The 17,970-nt window shown below is 38.3% G+C and overlaps 1 protein-coding gene across 1 annotated transcript; it reads left to right on the plus strand.

Moving 5' to 3' along the window:
- Positions 1-16,216: 16,216 nt before the first annotated feature.
- Positions 16,217-17,454, plus strand: MYF6 (myogenic factor 6). The gene is made up of 3 exons (XM_036099027.2): positions 16,217-16,735; positions 17,027-17,117; positions 17,336-17,454. The coding sequence occupies exons 1-3, from the start codon at positions 16,217-16,219 to the stop codon at positions 17,452-17,454; spliced, it is 729 nt and encodes a 242-aa protein (XP_035954920.1).
- The last annotated feature ends 516 nt before the right edge of the window (positions 17,455-17,970 follow it).

A 17,970-nucleotide genomic window follows, 5' to 3' on the forward strand; every position in this document is an offset into this window, starting at 1 on the left:
CCCAGGCAGGTGTCAATGACCCCTTATTTCCTGAAGAAAGATAAATGATGATAGATGATAGATAGATAGAAAATAGGTTGATTGATGATAGATAGATGATAGACAGATGATAGATAGATGATAGATTAGATATATAGATGATAGATGATAGATTAGATAGATGATAGATAGATGATAGAGATATAGACATACACACTTATACACATACTTATCTCTATCTCTATATCTCTCCTTCATAGAGCATGAGCTCTAAATAAATGGTGAATGAATGAATGCTTTAAAGTAACTAGGGTATTAGAATTTAAAGGCAAAAAAAATTATCAAAATGAGTTACAAAAATACCGCTAATATAACCAAAATAACAAAAATAACAGTAGAAGTCAAAATTGCCATTATTTGATACAAAAATATTGTACCAAAAAAAAAACCCTAGAAGATAAAAATAAGTGCCCTGAAAAACTTTATAAGTAATAATAAATTCTCTAATGCAAGTGACCCCAAAATAAATATACCAAAACTACAAATACCCAATTAGTGAATGAGAAGATATAATGAGAAAAATTAGTTCACTGATAATGTCCAAAATATTCTAAAATACCATAAGGTTAAATTTATAGGGCATTTCTGAAGAACACTATAAAATAAGGAAATCTAAAATATGATTAATTTTTTTGGTAACGGAAACCTATTATAAAGAACATGGTTCTTTTCAAATTAGATTATTTCAAATTTGTAAGAACTGTTTAAGTTTATCTGAAATAATAACTGGGAAATAGGTTAAAATTTTCTGAGTAGTAAGAGCGGTGGGAGAATTTTTCTTTCAGTTATTAAGATGTTTTCTTATCTGTAAAGTGTATTACTGATATGAGAAGCAAGTAATACCTCAGTGAAACAAGTTTTTCTAACACAGACCAAGTTATAAGGTTTTAATATGTTGCTAAGGAAAAAAGTCACAGTGCAAAAAGATATGTTATTCAGTAAATGATGAAAGGAAATTGGCTGCTAAGAAAGAAAGTATCATGTTAAATTTACCCACCTCACCATTAGCCAAAATGAATTTTGGAGCGAATAAATCTTAGTATGTGCATGGTCTTATTTCCCTTCAATGACCATAAATAACTTCACTCTTTCAGGATAATCACTCACCCAACTTCTAATGCCCAGTGGATCATACTACTTCAACATAAAACATTTACATTTTTCCCCACAATTAAAAAGAATTCAAACACGTATCTATGTCCCAGAAACAAAATCTGGAGTTTAGACTACTGGACCACTTTGAGTAATCTTAACTTCCCAGTCCAAAAAAATTAAGTAAAGTAGCATATAACAAAATCTGTTCTAATTAGGAAGGACCGAATTTCCCAGATAATTGAAGCTTATCGTGTGGAGCAAGCTACCTGGTTCCCTGTGCCAGAGTCCTCACGTCTGTGTATCAGAAGCAACTCCATTTAACCAGAAAGCTCAGCCTTTCCCCAAACTCTGGAAAGAACCTAGTCCTTATCCAGGGAAATTAACGATATATTCCTTCAATACTTCTGGGTCAGCATCAATCGAACTTTGCTGCAAATGTGCTGCAGGTCTTGTTTCCTGGTCCTAAAAATTAAGATTCTGTCTTATTTACCAGAGATACTAGTTCTAGTTTTTGGTTTTATTTGATTTTCTCAAATGATATTTATTTGATTTTCTCATTACAAAAGTAGAGAATGCTTATTATAGAATATTTTTAACACTAGAAAAATCTTTTAAAAAATGTATATCAATCAAAATTCCAGTACCTAAGTGTAACTTTTTTTTTTTTCCTAAGTGTAGCTATTATTAGCAATTTGGAGTCCTGCTTTCCATTTCATGTTGTTTTTTTCTGGTCATGGTCACAGAGAGAAATGCATTAAGATTTTATAAAAATGTTTAATAAGGTAATTGGGGTATTTATAGCATTGGCTTGAAGTATGACTGTTTTGCTTTAAAGTTCAGGCTTGAATTATATGCAGTTTACAAAAAATATGTAAAATGAATCTATCCACAAATGTGCTAAAGTCAGTCAGTTGAAAGGCAAGGCCTGTTCTACTGAGTTTTCCATTATTATGGGTTTTTTTCTAAATTTATTGGATTATTATTTTTTAAAATACGTGTTTGTAATATTAAACTCAATTTTTAAGAAATGTCCTTTTTTGCATACTGAATTCAATCTAACTATACTAAACAGAACTTATTGTCTAATTTTTAAATGACATTTCATATAATCTAGCAAAGTTGACATTATTATAATATGGAATAGTTTGTACTTCAGCTCTCATGCTTTTCATAATATAACAAAGTAGGTGATTATACACCAAGAAGAATGCCATTGTGTGAACTTTTAAAGGAAAAAAATCACAATTTAAGAGATGTTTATGGAAATTTAACTCCAACAAAGAATTCTTTATAAAAGAAACAATACATGGGGACAGGTGATTCATTCTAGCATTTTTTGCTACATGTTTGCTTTCACTTTAAATGTACAAGGTGAAGATTTGGATGTGATATTAACTCTTAGGGATATTGTGAAAAAATAGTTAATATATCTAAATAATTTTTAATTTTAAATGATAATTTGAAATGTCTCACAGTAGGTATGCAATAAATAAAAGTGTTTGTCATCACTTCCTTATTATCAGAGGGGAATTTGGATTTTTCAGTAATTGAATTATGGTTTTATTTCTTCTTGACATTGTATTCTAGAATCCATGTTTTAAAGTAGGACTTTAGTCAAGAAAAGGAGTTGTGTTATATAAAGTTACCAATGCTATTCATAATTTAAATGCTATTTATTTTTACCTAATGTAAAATCATTTAACTATATGTATTTGGGGGGATAAATACCCAAGATCTAGTCTTATTTGAAGTAAAAAAAAATTATACTGGAGATTTCATTGATCTTCCCCTTTCCCTTAGTAAATTATATTTAGAGATGGATTTTTAATTAGTTACTAGCTTTTATTTGTCTAACAGGGGTATCTATCAATTACTGGGCATCTAATAAGTGTTAGGTCCGGGGCTCTCAACCTTGACTGTGCATTAAAATCACCTGGTGTTTTCCAAACTTCCCAGATGATCTAATGTGCAGCCAATATGAAAAAGCCCTGTGCTAGACACATTGAATTCCAGCAACAACTCTATTATCATTTACAGAAATATTCTACTTTATTTGGGCTGCAGTGGGTCATGGGAATCCAAATTTTAACAAGCTCCCCTAGGGATTCTGATGCAACTGAAACGAAGACCGCTTCTTAAAATAAACCTTGAGTCCTGGTTATTTCAATAAGCACCTTATATAGTCTACTGTCTTCATTTCAAAGGCCTTTTATAACAGGGCTACCCAGTATGTAACATTAAAGACACCTTTTTTTTAAAATGAAGATTTATTGGATTAAAAAATGTTTTACAAAATTAAGTTCTTTTAAGGTAAATTAAAATACAAGTTTATTACTATAAAGCCAAGACTTTATGAAGAAGAAACGTAAAAGATATAAAGAGGGGAGTTAAGGGCTACAGTTTTCCATGCTGAGTTCCATACTGTTGTAACCACCTTCAGGTACCCAGGAAACTGAACCAGCAGGGTTCAGGAGGTGAATAGATAGCAACAAAGATCAGCTTCTGGAGAGTGTCCTGGGGAGTGGCTGGGTGTAAGGTAAACACATATCCTGAGGCTCTCACTCTAATGGGGCCAGTTAGGTGAAATAGTGACTCTTGTTGACATAGATGCCAGGAACATCAAGGGTGGCCAGGTTGTCAGGAGCTGGGTGACTAGGAACAAGAAACCCACCAATACTTTCAAAATGAACAGCCAATAAACAGTCATAGTCTCTTATAAACATAGCATGAATGCCTGAACTCAAATTCTCTAATTTAGTTGTGACAGTCAGATTTAGCAATTAATTAGTTAGACTTAGTATCTGAGGCTTAGCAGTTTCATGTACAAAAAGAGAAGTTTGGCTATAAAGTGTTGTTTTGAGTAAGGGAGCTCCTGGTCCCATAAAGTTTCTGGGAACTTCTACCAAAACAAAGGTCAGAGAACCCTTTCCAAAGAAAGTAAATGTTCATTATATCTTGTATTGATCTAGATACATGTCTTTTTGGGCAAAGCATGAATAAACAAGCAAATCTCTAGTAGAAATAAAACTAGAAATAAATCTCTAATAAGGAAAAATGTCACTTCATCTCAGAAAAGGCCATGGGGGTTTTGATAATTATCATTCTTGTGAATTCACTCAGCAAAGATGACATAGTACCTGTTCTCTACCAGGTCGTTTTCCAAGTACTGATGATTCCACAGTTCCTGCCCTAGAGAGTGGGTCATATGAACAAATAAGCATTATAGGGCAATGTGATAAGTGCTTGGTTCTGAATAATTATAGAAGCAGATATTGTAAACAATATGAGATATGTGGAAAGAGACAGTTGTGAAAAATGGGCATAGTCTGCTGATCCATACTCTACAAATAGTTTCCTTGTGAGTTCCTCACAGTCATCAACTTTGAGGCGGGAACATATGAGACAACCCAAGTGCTTGCAAGCTTCCTGTGACTGTGCTTTTTCACCAAATTTTATGCCCAAGGAAGCATACCATAAAAAATGTGCTTTACCCTAAAGCCTTTTGTGTTTATCCAGTAATGCTAAACATTTAAAATAATTGCAAATATGCCTTGATTTTCAAAACATTGGATTTTTTAGAGAGTTGATTTTGATAAAAGTCTGGTTGTCAGTTCTGAACTCAGAATTCTGATTTCACAACCCTACACTTCCTCTTCTAGGCTTTTCCTTCCATCCCCTCTCCTTACTTCCCTGCCTCTCCCCCTCTCTCCCCTCCACTCTTTCCATTATTTGCCTTTTCTCTAGATAGACTATTAAAAGCCCCAGAGCCCCTAGAAAAGTCTTACTGCCCACTTCTAAAGGTAGAGCTAAATTACTGCACCCTCAGGAAATCTCACACTAATCTTATAAGATCTTATAAGATCGTGCTTCATTTTTTCCTGTGGCTGAGGTTATTGCTAAGATAATGTATTTATAAAACTCTTTAAGTAACACACCACTGCCAAAAATAGTATTATAGTATTAGCATATGTCCAAAAGCTGATTTTAATCATCACTTTAATCTTCAAAAGATAACTTATTCCATTGAGAAGACTGGGATTTTCTTCAAAGTCGGAAAAAAAAATAAGCTTTTTGGTGAATTGAAATGGATAAGATTAAAGAAAAAAAATCTGCTATGGGAGTTTTAGAAAGCTGTATAAAATACCAAACCCTCAAAGAAGTAAAAATAAAGTTGGAAACATAAGAAGTCTAGCTATCTTAGAATCATATATAGAACATGAAAGAATTAATATCTTAAAATTACTTAGTTCTTTAAAAAAATAGCATATGTTCTTAGTGCTATTACATTATATAACATAATACAAAAATCTGAAAGACTAAACCACACCGATTTGAATAAAATGACAAAAGAATATAGAAACAATCAAATACACTTATTACACTTCTATTAGTTTTAAGCATAGCAACCACAAAAAAAAAATCGCTACCTTTTGGCAACTTCAAATACAAACATTTCTGAGAACAGCGCAACAGATTGGTAAAGAGCAAAGCAACCCTTGATTCTTGCATTCTTTCTTCGTGATGTGATGTTTCTCACTAACCTCAAACAAAAACTGACACACAAGTAAAGAGCTTGTGGTTGCATGGAAAAGACACACCATTATGCACGGTCCAACTTCATTTTAATTTTTTTTTAATTTTTAAAATTTTTAAAAGATTTTATTTATTTATTTGACAGAAAGAGCACAAGCAGAGGGAGAGAGAGTGAGAAGCAAGCTCCCTGCTGAGCAAGGAGCCCGATGTGGGACTTGATCACAGGACCCTGGGATCATGACGCGGGCCGAAGGCAGACACTTAACCAACTGAGCCACCCAGGCGCCCCCCAACTTCATTTTACTACAAAACAAATGTTATACTCAACTCCAGCCATGCCTTTTATTATTCATTATTATACCCTTTAATCCTCAAAGAGCTGGAGTTTCCCAACCGTGAGCAAAGATTAGCCAGGTTGACCTTATTTCACAAAGAGATACAACAATCATTCTCTGTTCCCTAGGATCCGTTCGTGTTTCCAGTCACGGCTATGAGGTGACCCCACTCACATAATGGGCGCATCCACACCTCCCAATCGGAGGGGGAAAAAAAAAGATTTTCTGTAAGCAGTTTATAACTCGGGATCTATTGGATCCACTCTGGTCAAGTGTGTGGAAGGAGGAAAGTTAGGAAAGGAAGTATTTGTACAGATTTACTGCCACCAGTTACTGAACCTCAGACGGTAAGTCTTGGTGGAGAGAACAAATTGATTTTTCTCTTTTCATTGTCAGAGGTCAAGCTAAAGTTTCCCTCTGTGAGACTGGGTAATGGAACAAGTAGCAAACTGCACGAATGGACTCGGGGACATACTGGAGGGCGCCGGGGTTATACTGTCCTCTGGATACAGACAGAATGTTCAACAAAAAGCCGTATCAGAAGAGTTGGTAAAACCTTAAGTCGCCGCAACAGCTGAGCGAAGAGAATGGTTCTATTGAAAGGAAATTAATGAACGAGTGTCAAAATGGCCAGTTGGTGTCAATTCCTAGAGGATTTGGAAGTGAGAAGTGGAGTTGAAGAAACCATGTTAATAGAGCCCTTGTTTGTATGAAAAGAACATCGAACTTTACCAAATATCCATCATAGGAGTCATGCTTGTCACAGTTCGCATTAGTCTGCATTGAGTAGAAAAGAATGTATTACGGGCTATGTGGGCGTCTTATTTTTTTGATCTCTGGCAGCATATGATCGTCTGTTTTCTTGGAAACAAATTTAGAAAGAAATTCTACCCTCAGCGATGTAATTCTTGGACCAAAATGTGTCCATTATTTTAGAGAGGAAAAAAAAAGACTCTTTCAAGCCCAAACTGTTATTTCTAAGTGAGTTTTAAAATATTTGGAACTAATATATTTTAAGTTTTAGCTTTTTTCTGGAGCAACCCCACTCAAAACTCAATTTTCTCTGTTCTGTCAATAAATGAATAGTAATAAAAAACATTTTTTCCTGATTACTAAATCTGACTAAAAGCATAATTAATAAATAGAAAATTTGAAGTATGTTCCCTCTCTATTTTAGGAGGACATTATGTTAAGAAGACTTCTTAATAAAGGCTTTCTTTATAAATGGCTTATGTGAAATAATCTCTTAAACCTCAATGTAATTCACATTAATAAACCAAATGTACCAAAACAAACACTATGAAGGCAAATATATAGATCTTTCTAAGTTTAATATAAAATTTTGCACAGAATAAAGGCTTATTAAGGAAGAGGTAGAAAAAGAGAATGAGAATAAAGGGAAATTTAAAAAACATTTAATGTGGGAGTTTATGGGAACTCTGAAGTTTTTGTTTAATATTTCTGTAAATCTAAGTGTTAATTAAAAAAAATTTGAAAGGATATATTTATCCTTTATTTAAAATATATAATAAATATGAAACAGAAGTGGTAAAATAAACTTGGATGTATTGCTAAATAGTTAATCATATCAATGTTTGTAACTTATTTAAGAAGTATGGTAGTAAGTGATAGATTCTCTGCAGCAGGTACCCAAACCACATGTGGATATAGGATTTGGTGTGGGACTGTACATAGATAAAATAGCAACTTCCAAAAAGAAGCAAAGAGCAAGGAATGGACAGAGGCAAATAGAAATGAGATGGTACTATTAAAATTTTAAGTTAGTAAGTTAGGTAAACAATGAAAAGTCATGAAGCAACAGCTGTTCTAGTTGAAAGCACATACATAGTTATTGTGAAAGCAGATATAATAGACATTTGCTACTGTTTCAGAATATTCAATCTTACCATAGAGTATAAGAGGAGAAAGAAGAATAGATGAAATTAAATATAAAAGCAAATGGCTTGGAAAACAAATTAGACATGGATCAAGTAGGGGTAGCCTGTGCTTGTCAACATAGGAAGGGACGGTGGGCCAGTTAAGCATCAATAACCAAATATGCCTGAGACATCAAGTATTCAGGAGGCCTTACATTGAGCATTTCTTCGGGGAATCCAGTTTGGCCCACACGGATTAAAGCCGTGGTTGCTCAGCAGATTATAGGTGAGCCATAGCTTCTGACTAGGTCCAAAGAGGATCCATGTGTTAGTTCCAGGCACCTTCCATTTGTTGCAATCTCTCGCTCTCTCTCAATTATAGTCTCTGTCACTACCGTAAGTGGGCAGACAGAAGGAGAAGAAAGGCACGACATAGCACAGTGTAATTCAGGACTTGAATAGTATGGTCTTTCCACCCTACTTTTACCCCATCCTGAGTGTGCAAAATGACTCCATCTTTTTCCCTGTGCTTCTTACTGTATATTTTTGAATAATGAAAGAGACATTGGGTTTTGAGCATTTTAACTCGAGCATCAGGTATATGACCTCAGCAACAGGCTGCCTGTACATGGCTGTGTACATGGAAAAGACAATTGCATCATTATTTCCCAATGCGACAGAACACAGATCCAAATCTCAGCCATCAGCTATCAACACTGCCTCTTTTGGTCACTCTACTAGAAAATAAGGAAGTTACCCTGCAGGCTGCCAAATAAACACTCAAAGGTCCTCTAAGTTAGTTTGCCTCTAGATTTTTTTTTTTTTTTTTCCCCACTGAGGACTATTCTTCTATTGGTCACTGTAAGGAGGCTCAGAATAAGAACTTCTTTTTGATTATATCAGTCACCAGTTTAAGAACCAGGATTGGTTTATAAGCATGTGATCTTGAGCAAGTAGATGAATTTCTCTTTGTGTTCTCCCTCTTTAAAATGAAGTAATTATATAACATGCTTAGTAAAACATTGAGAAGATATAATGAGATCATTCATTTAAAGCAGTTCAACATGGGGCCTGCCACTTTTTTTTCCCCCAGAGTTGAATAATGGCTATGACTTTACAAAATAAAATGTAAAACTACACTCTACTTTTAGAGTAGGGTCTACACTCTCAAAGTACAACTTCTTGATCATTATATTGTCAAACAGTATAAATCTCATGGCAGTTTATACTTAAATACAAGAAAAGGAAAAATTAATTCACATGGTTTAATAAAACACATATACTTTTACTGTAAAATTCCATAGCAAAGTCTTTTCCAACCACAACATCTAGCCTAGATCATGAAATCAAGGAAGATAAAACTTAACATACTTTTCATGTGACTAGTGACACATCGACCATGTCTTTTTCTGTGCTGTAAAAGCTCCAGATAATATACAATTTAAACACATTCTAACGTTTGGGGTGCTTATATCACTATCCTAAAGACTAAAATGTATTATCAGGAGGCAAAAATGTCTGAGCTTCTCAAAAAGTATGAAATGTGTGTGTATGGCTGATTAAACAACTTTTTTTTTCTAAACCGGTAGAAAAACTTTCTGGAATAAATGTGTTTGTACAGTGGTGACTATTTGTCACAGGAGGTTCTGACATTGGCATTAAAGCACCAACTATTTTGGACAATATGTCATAACCAGCCAGTTGGAGGACAGTAACAAAATACTTGGCTAACCATTCTACACTAGAGACATCTGTTTAGCTTAGCAAAGCTAGTAACACCAGACCCTACTAGAACTTGGATCATCTAAATTGCACAATTCATTTAGTTTTTAAAAGATGTAAACAACACTGAAAAATTACTCCATGTCTCTTAGACATTTTAAACAGTAGTTAGTTGTACGTAGTGTCATGAAAAAGGTCCTGTAATCTTTTAAGTACAAGAGGTAACATATACGTAATATTGTATTAGATTTATATTTTTAAAATAATGTCATACCTTTACATTATGCAATATTACACTATATGAAATTTTTGGATGTATAGAAAACAAAAAAAGCACAGTGTGATTTATGAAGGTGATATGTAGTTGGATGATTTTTTTTCTTTTCTTCAATCAAAAGTTAAATAATATAATACTGATTTGTATTGAGTTTTACTATGTGCCAGACACTGTATATTAAGTGTTTCACTGACATTGTTTTAATCTTTAAAACAACCTTAAATAAGGTGATATTATTTCCACTTTATGGACTAGTTAGTTGAGACATAGAAAAGTTATATAATTTGCCCAAGGTCGAATATTAGCAAGTGGCAGACCTGGGGCCTAGAACTTGAATCTAAAGGCAAACCCCGTATTTCTAATCACTATAAATTTCCTAAAGAAAAAAAGTCTACTTTATATATCCTGCACTCTGTTGCCTCATTTATGGATAGATATTTGTAGGCATCTATTGTCTTTTTCTGGGATGTATGGTGACCAACTCGTTCTGATTTGCATGGGATTTTCCCAGTTTTAGTGCTGAAAGTCAGGGCCCCTGGGTTCCCATCCTAAGCAAACCTACACGAGTCGGTGACCCAGCTGGTGACCCACGAGGAAGCATTATTTAACCTGGAAAGATTCTAATGGTTCCTGAATCTTGCTCCCAAATTCATAAATCTCAGTGAAAAATAATGGCAGGTACAAACTTATGAAGAAAACTTCATTTTTGTAAACACCAAGGAATGAGTGTTTCGCAGGTGGAGGAACATTCATTGTCTTTTTCCCTGGAAATTATGGCCTAGAAAATAAGAAATGAGCAGTAAGCTCTTACAGTATCTTTTGCAGTCAGTGCATGAACTGAACACAAGTTTTGTGGAAGTTGTGTTCTACTCCCAAACGGAAGGGCATCAGGGCCGGCTGAAAGCAGAGAGCACACAATGTATTTGTTAAAAGATCTGAAGAGCAGCCTGTCTGGTCCCTCTTTGGCTTGGCTTACACCCGTGCCTTAGCTGTTTTAAAAAGGCAGCTAGCTCCCTAGGAGGCCTCAAAACCAGATCCTCCCCAGCCCAGATCCCGCCTCCTTTCCCTGCATCGCCTCTCACTGCCGCCCCCTCTGGAGACTGCGCAGGACCTGCCTTTAAAGTCCTCCCTGTTCCTCTGCGTGGTCCGTGCCCCTCCCCCGCCTTCTCTCAAGTGACTCGAATGTTCTGTCAGTCTAAGTGCAAAACTATTTTTACCACAGTGTTGGGGAATCTCTGGGCACAAACTGTCTGCAGATTAGGTAAATTACAGGTGCTGGGGCTTATGTTACTCATTGAGCTGCCACAAGTTTAAAGCATTAATCTGCCTCTTCTGAATTTTCCCTTTTGGTCAGCAGACCTTTCCTTCGCGCTCTATTCTCTTGGCTCTATTTTCTAGGCCTCTCAGGGGCCTTGCTAGTTGACTCTTCTTCCACAGGCAGGCTGGACCAAGTTCCGTTCATCCTGCGTCTCTCCTTTCCCGCCCCCCTTTCTTCTGTCATTTTTTCTCTCTTCTTTCTCTTTTCACGGCTGCTTCTGTCTGGCTCTCAGTCCTACTTTCTCAGCTATAACTGAAACGGCTTTCTTTGAACCCAGCTATGCAACAATATAGCCAAATTCCTTAGATATGACCCACACAAATCACCAGTTTCTGACAAACTGACACCTGTGACCGTTTCTTCCTTGAACTTCCTCCTCCTGTGACCACCATCCCAACCCACAGGTTTACTAAAAATCTTCAGCATGCTCCCTGGAAATACCAACCCCACATTCAGGGGACTTCCATCCCCAAACCATCCTTTCTCAAGCTTCCAGTTCATGATAGACTGGTCATTATACACTAGCTTTGAACCACACTCTTTCCTCCAAGGTTCCTAGTTCCATTACTCATTTGTGTGATTTTTTTTAAATTAGCATCTGTCCCCCAGGAAACTGGAGATTTGTTGAGGGCATAAATACATGAAACACTGTTACTGGAGTCACTAGGTTCAATATTTTCACTTCCACTATACCATTAACATCAATCAATCCTTAAATTCCTCTTAAATATCTGTCTCACCAAATCTAGGTATTTCCATTAATTCACTCCAGCGATTTCAATCAGAGGCCTTATGAACTGAGTAGGGGAAGGGGGAAAAATAACATTTGTTGAGTGCGTATTCCTTATCATGGACTCAACAATTAATTATATTTCATTTTAGGCGAAGGACATGCCTGTGATGGATGTGTTACATATGCCAGTTGATCTCTTATAAAACTGAGGCTCAGAATATATAATTAAGAATGGCTAGAGGGGCGCCTGGGTGGCTCAGTCAGAAGTCACCTGCCTTCGGCTCAGGTTCTGATACCAGGGTCCTGGGATGGAGCCCTGCTCAGTGGGGAGTCTGCTTCTCCCTCACCCTCTGCCGCTACCTGCCCCATCCCCAGCTCGTGCTCTCTCTCTCAAATAAATAAATAAAATCTTAAAAAATAAAAAAAAAAGATTTAAAAAGAATGGCTAGAACTTGGATTCTGTCTCACGCCAAAGTTGTTTTTCTACTGCTTACATCACCTTCCCAAAGGCTCATAGCTGCAAACCACCATTGACTGAGTAGCGATAATCCTTTCCCTCCCACTCCTTTTCACAGAGAAGAACTGGATATAGTCAAGCTTTTGTGGAGATGATGGGAAGAAAATGCATTTGCAAATAACTAAGCATGAAGTAAGAATAACAAGGCGGTAAACTGTTTGAAAACTCTCAATTTTATCTCTAACCTAGTTTCAGATTTTGTTATGAATGAACTCTAGGCCCCTGAAGTGAATAATTGATCCTTAATATTATTATTCTCTCATTGCTAATAATTCGTCCATAATTTTTAAAAATGCATTTGCACTATTTAAAGTTTGGAGGATTTCGGTTTACACAAACCTGTTTGGACCACTTGTCAAGGTCTGTGTGTCCCAAGTTCTGCTGAGAAATAATGCAATTACAGGCATCTCATATTCTGTAAACAGTCTGAGTTCCAAGAGTTCACCAGTTAGTTGTTTGGAATCACTGCGTATTTTCCCATTACCTAATCTAGTAATGGGTGGTTATTTCCCAAGCTGGCATTTCCTTTTCCTCTCCTCCCACCTGCACCCCCAGGCCCCAAAACAACAACAAAAGAAGGGAAAGCATATTTCAACCAAGGTGAACAACAACACTAAATTTTATTGGCCTGAGTTCTAGAGAATGTTGGGAAAGGGGTTTTATAATTTAATAAGGAACAACAATTCTGTAGTAAAGTTTGAATTCACACAAAGAAATGCCACCCCTGTCTGGGAGGTTAATATTGATCAGCACCTCAAAGCTTTTTCTACTTTCTAGAATCTTTTCTTTCTACACTTTTAACTCGCTGTTTCTCCAGTGACAACACTTGAATGAGGGAAAAATAAAAAGGAACGTGCTTATTTTCACATTCTTTAGCAGGCTCATGATGTGTAGACTCTCCAGCATCTATCTGATATCTCTTAAAATCAATAATGAGTCTAAGAATGGTACCACCTTAATGTTACTTCTATTATTCAACCAACAAAATTCCCTAGAAGTGCTATTATTTTTATCTAATTTTTTTTTTTTAAAGATTTTATTTATTTATTTGACAGAGAGAGACACAGCGAGAGAGGGAACACAAGCAGGGGAGTGGGAGAGGGAGAAGCAGGCTTCCCTCCGAGCAGGGAGCCCGATGCGAGGCTCGATCCCAGGACGCTGGGATCATGACCTGAGCCGAAGGCAGACGCTTAACGACTGAGCCACCCAGGCGCCCCTCTTTTTATCTAATTTTTTGCCTACACCTAATTTCATTAGTGAAAGTACTTTTATAGAATATGCAACATTTCTGAAGTGATTACACAATTTTAAAAAATTAATCTTCATCACTACCTTTGAGTGTATGACATCTTTTGTCACTCTATCATAAGGATAAAAAAAGTGAGAATTTGAGATATTAGAGTTGATGAAGTCTTCACAAGCTAAAATGACTGTAACCTAAGCCTTCCACACCCCAAATTGAGGGCTATTTCTCACATTTTTAATCTCTTCGTTTTCACTCACCCTTCTAGATTCAAACTCTGTGAGAAAAGGGATCATTTTTTACTGTTTTATCCTTATCCCCAAGGATAAGGCACTTAGTAGGTACCCCCAAAATCCTGAATAAAAAAATTTCAGTTATTGTTATCTTAATTACCTTAGCAATAATGTGATATACTTTTACTGGTTAAAAATGACTTTTCAAATTGTCTACACATTATAAGATGCATCATGCAGTGTGGTTAAGAGCAAAGGATAATTTTCCATAATGGATGTTAGAGTATACCCTGAGTTGTTGGGGCTTCCAATCTGCTGTTTTAACTGCTGATATTAGCAACCAGCCCTGACAAAAATAGGAGAAAATGTCACAAAAGAGGTAATGGCTTCGTATTATTCTTCCCTGTGTTTCCTACTTTTCCAAAAACATAAAAATGGTTCTCAAACTTGATAGGAAATTATTCAGCTGCACAATACAAAAACATAAAAACAGGCCAAAATGTCAGAACATAACACCCAAAACCTTGTCTCAGTAAGAAAAGGCTATGAAGAATTATCTTCTGGAATGAGTGACTTGACTCAAAAATGTAGCTAGTTCCTACATTGACCATTGGTCCCTTATACTGTCTTCACTGTATTCATCTAAAAAATGAAATCATAGTGAACACAGCCTATAATTATCCCTACTTGGGGGTAGAATAGGAAGACCTTATGTTTCCATCTACTTTTTCAGGCACTGACTATAGAGGCCAAAACCAAGGTTGACTGTCATCACAAAGGCCATTTATAAGTGAGGGGTGTCCTTCCAGAGCTCTGGGAGGGAAAAGGAAAGGAAAGAGAAAGGAAAAAGAAAAGAATGCAAAAATAAAAGAGGGGGGAGAAAAACCCCTCTCCAACAGCGATGCTTTATTTCCTTCATACGAAATGGTCTTAGCCCTATACATAGCCTTATGCTTTAAGTGCTAACTAATGTTCATCAAGCAGCTGTTATAAGGCTATGTGCTTCACATGCATGACACCATTTGAGTCAACCCTCGATAAAATTCTATAAGACAACGGCTTGTACCTTGGAACAATCCAGAGCTAGTACTTGTCTATGTACACATAAATAGAAATTAACTTAGCTAGGACTTGAAGGGAGTTCTTTCGAATCTAGAGACGCTGTCCTTCATCCTTATATTGTACTGCATTCCTGACCACCATGCTGTGTGTGTTGGACCATGGCAGGCGGTGATTAAAATTTGTATTCCTTGCTTATGCCTTGGTTGCCTCCTTTCTCACCTGAATCCTATGAAACAAGTTTTTTTGGAGTCAATGTATATCAAGAATGCGAACAAACAAGACATGAGCACACTGTGCAGAGTAGGAGCCAAAACGGAGGCACCTTGGAGGGTGTGTGCAGAGAATTTTGAAATATCAAGTAGCTACAGTGTGAGTCTTGTTTCCACTAAAACTGTTTTTAAAAAGTGATTCCATGTATTGCAACCCCATGCTCTGCCCCACCCCTTACCTCATTGGTATGACTGCTCCACCATGGAGGGGTACAGAATTCAGATCTTGATTGCCACCTCCCCAAAAAAAAGATAGCCAAGGAAGGAATCTGAGCGCCCTCCAGCCACCCCTCCAGCTCCCAAATCATCTTACAGCCTTAGTAAAAGAGAGGAAAGAGATTTACCTGCTGCTATTGAGGCTGAAGCCTGACAGTCATGTATAACCTTTGAAGGACTGTAATGGTTTTAATCACAGGAATAGCATCTTTTTGACAGGCGGGACAGAGAAAAGAGCTGAACCACTCTGCAAATATTAACCAGGCTATTTTGGAGCAATGGCTATTGCCTCTGAAATCTTTCATCATGGGTCTATACTTAGAATTCAGATGAGCCTGGGGGAGGGGAATGGAGCAGTGTAAATCCCCAGTTGTTTTGACGTTGTCCGGTAAACAGGTTAGCATCTACACTGTCATAAATGGAAGCATTCGGTGCTTTATTTATATTGTAGGATTCTCTCAGAGTTATTTGTTTTAACCTGTTCTGCATACAGATTGTCTCATTGTCCTGGAGGTGACACTTCTCAGTTTTCTTTCAAACTAGCTATTCTGGAGAGCACTGTCTGTGATCACATTGGGAGACTGATGCTCCATGACAGCTAAAAGTTGGATTGAGTTTCAGGAGCTACTATATATAAAGCTGGGGCGACTTATGTCACCGCACTAATTAAATGCCATCTGGGTGGTTCCTCTGGGTTTTTGAGCCCATCACCCAGTTCAGACCAAGTCAGAGTCCAAGGAGGAGAACATGATGATGGACCTTTTTGAAACTGGCTCCTATTTCTTCTACTTGGACGGGGAAAATGTTACTCTGCAGCCATTAGAAGTGGCAGAGGGCTCTCCTTTGTACCCAGGGAGTGATGGTACCTTGTCCCCCTGCCAGGACCAAATGCCCCCGGAAGCTGGCAGCGACAGCAGCGGAGAGGAGCACGTCCTGGCGCCCCCAGGCCTGCAGCCCCCCCACTGCCCCGGCCAATGTCTGATCTGGGCTTGCAAGACCTGCAAGAGAAAATCTGCCCCCACTGACCGGCGGAAAGCTGCCACTCTGCGCGAGCGGAGGCGCCTAAAGAAAATCAACGAGGCCTTCGAGGCACTGAAGCGGCGGACTGTGGCCAACCCCAACCAGAGGCTGCCCAAGGTGGAGATTCTGCGGAGCGCCATCAGCTACATTGAGCGGCTGCAGGACCTGCTCCATCAGCTGGATCAGCAGGAAAAAATGCAGGAGCTAGGGGTGGACCCCTTCAGCTACAGACCCAAGCAAGAGAATGTAAGCCCAGATGCTGCAGGGGCAGGGGAATGCTCCGGCTGATTAGATGCTTTCCTTGGGGCCTTAACCTCCAGCTGCTCCGTCTCCCTTCCCCTTCCCCTTCCTCGCCCGCCCCTCCCGCCCCCTCTCCAGTGAACCCCCAGTGACCCGTGAACTCGGGGTGCCTGCAGTAGGCAGAAAATTCGTCCCCGGCCTGAGGAAGTAGGGGAGACACCTCCACAGAGCCTCCCCACTCCCTGCCCGGAACCGATGTTTCTTTCCTAATCTTCTGCGGCCTTGGTTTTTCTCCAGCTTGAGGGTGCGGATTTCCTGCGCACCTGCAGCTCCCAGTGGCCAAGCGTTTCGGATCATTCCAGGGGGCTCGTGATAACTGCCAAGGAAGGTAAAGTAAAAGAAAGGGCACCGGGCTGTGCTGGAGAATATCCCGGGAAGGGGCCTGGGGTGAAAGGGTAGAAAGGGCTCGGAGCGACGGCGGGGACGAGCGCGCGGGGACAGGGGTCCTCCCGCGCTGCCTAAGCGGCCTGGCGCGGGGCCCGCCCTGCCTCGTTCTTCCTTCCTCGGGGGTGCTATACTTGTGTGTTTTTCTTTTTCTGCGCTCAGGAGGGGCGAGCATCGATTCGTCAGCCTCGAGTAGCCTTCAATGCCTTTCTTCCATCGTGGACAGTATTTCCTCCGAGGAACGCAAACTGCCCTGCGGGGAAGAGGTGGTGGAGAAGTAACTCGCAGCCGGAGTTTGGGATGTTCTCCGCGCCGCGGGAGGACCCCCCTCCCTCCTTCTCCTAATCCTGTAGCTTGGGTCACATTACATTAATATTTAGGAACCCCGGCCCAGGAGTTTATGAAAGGGAAGGAGACCTGTTCACAAGGAAACGTCTCAGAAACTGTTGTGCACGCTCAGATGAAAAAGCCTTTCGGCTTTGGGCTTTTACTTTTGGAACCGCGAGTGGCTTAGCTCTAGCAGCCTGACTTTGTGTTTGTGTGGCTAGTTGTGTAACCTCTTACTTTTATTCCGGTGATCCTTTTGTGCCATGTTCAAAAGAAGTTCATTCCTGTCCGAAGCGAAGTGGGAACGTTGCATCGAAATGTTAGTGGTATTGAATGTATTTTTGTAAATATTCTTAGTACTTTCATTTTTTATGTAAACCCAAGAAATATATTTTAAATGTGGAGTGATGGATTGCATATAAAATGTGCGAGGATCCTGATATTGTAATATCAAAAAAAAATAAGTTTCT

This window comes from Halichoerus grypus, chromosome 6, assembly GCF_964656455.1.
Source record: "Halichoerus grypus chromosome 6, mHalGry1.hap1.1, whole genome shotgun sequence".
Taxonomy (NCBI): domain Eukaryota; kingdom Metazoa; phylum Chordata; class Mammalia; order Carnivora; family Phocidae; genus Halichoerus; species Halichoerus grypus.

Excerpts from the sequence above, each read along its gene's own strand:
- MYF6 (XM_036099027.2), top strand. The coding sequence starts at position 16,217 with ATGATGATGGACCTTTTTGAAACTGGCTCCTATTTCTTCTACTTGGAC. Across the intron at positions 16,736-17,026 it reads ACAGACCCAAGCAAGAGAAT|CTTGAGGGTGCGGATTTCCT; the intron begins GTAAGCCCAGAT and ends GTTTTTCTCCAG. Across the intron at positions 17,118-17,335 it reads CGTGATAACTGCCAAGGAAG|GAGGGGCGAGCATCGATTCG; the intron begins GTAAAGTAAAAG and ends TTCTGCGCTCAG.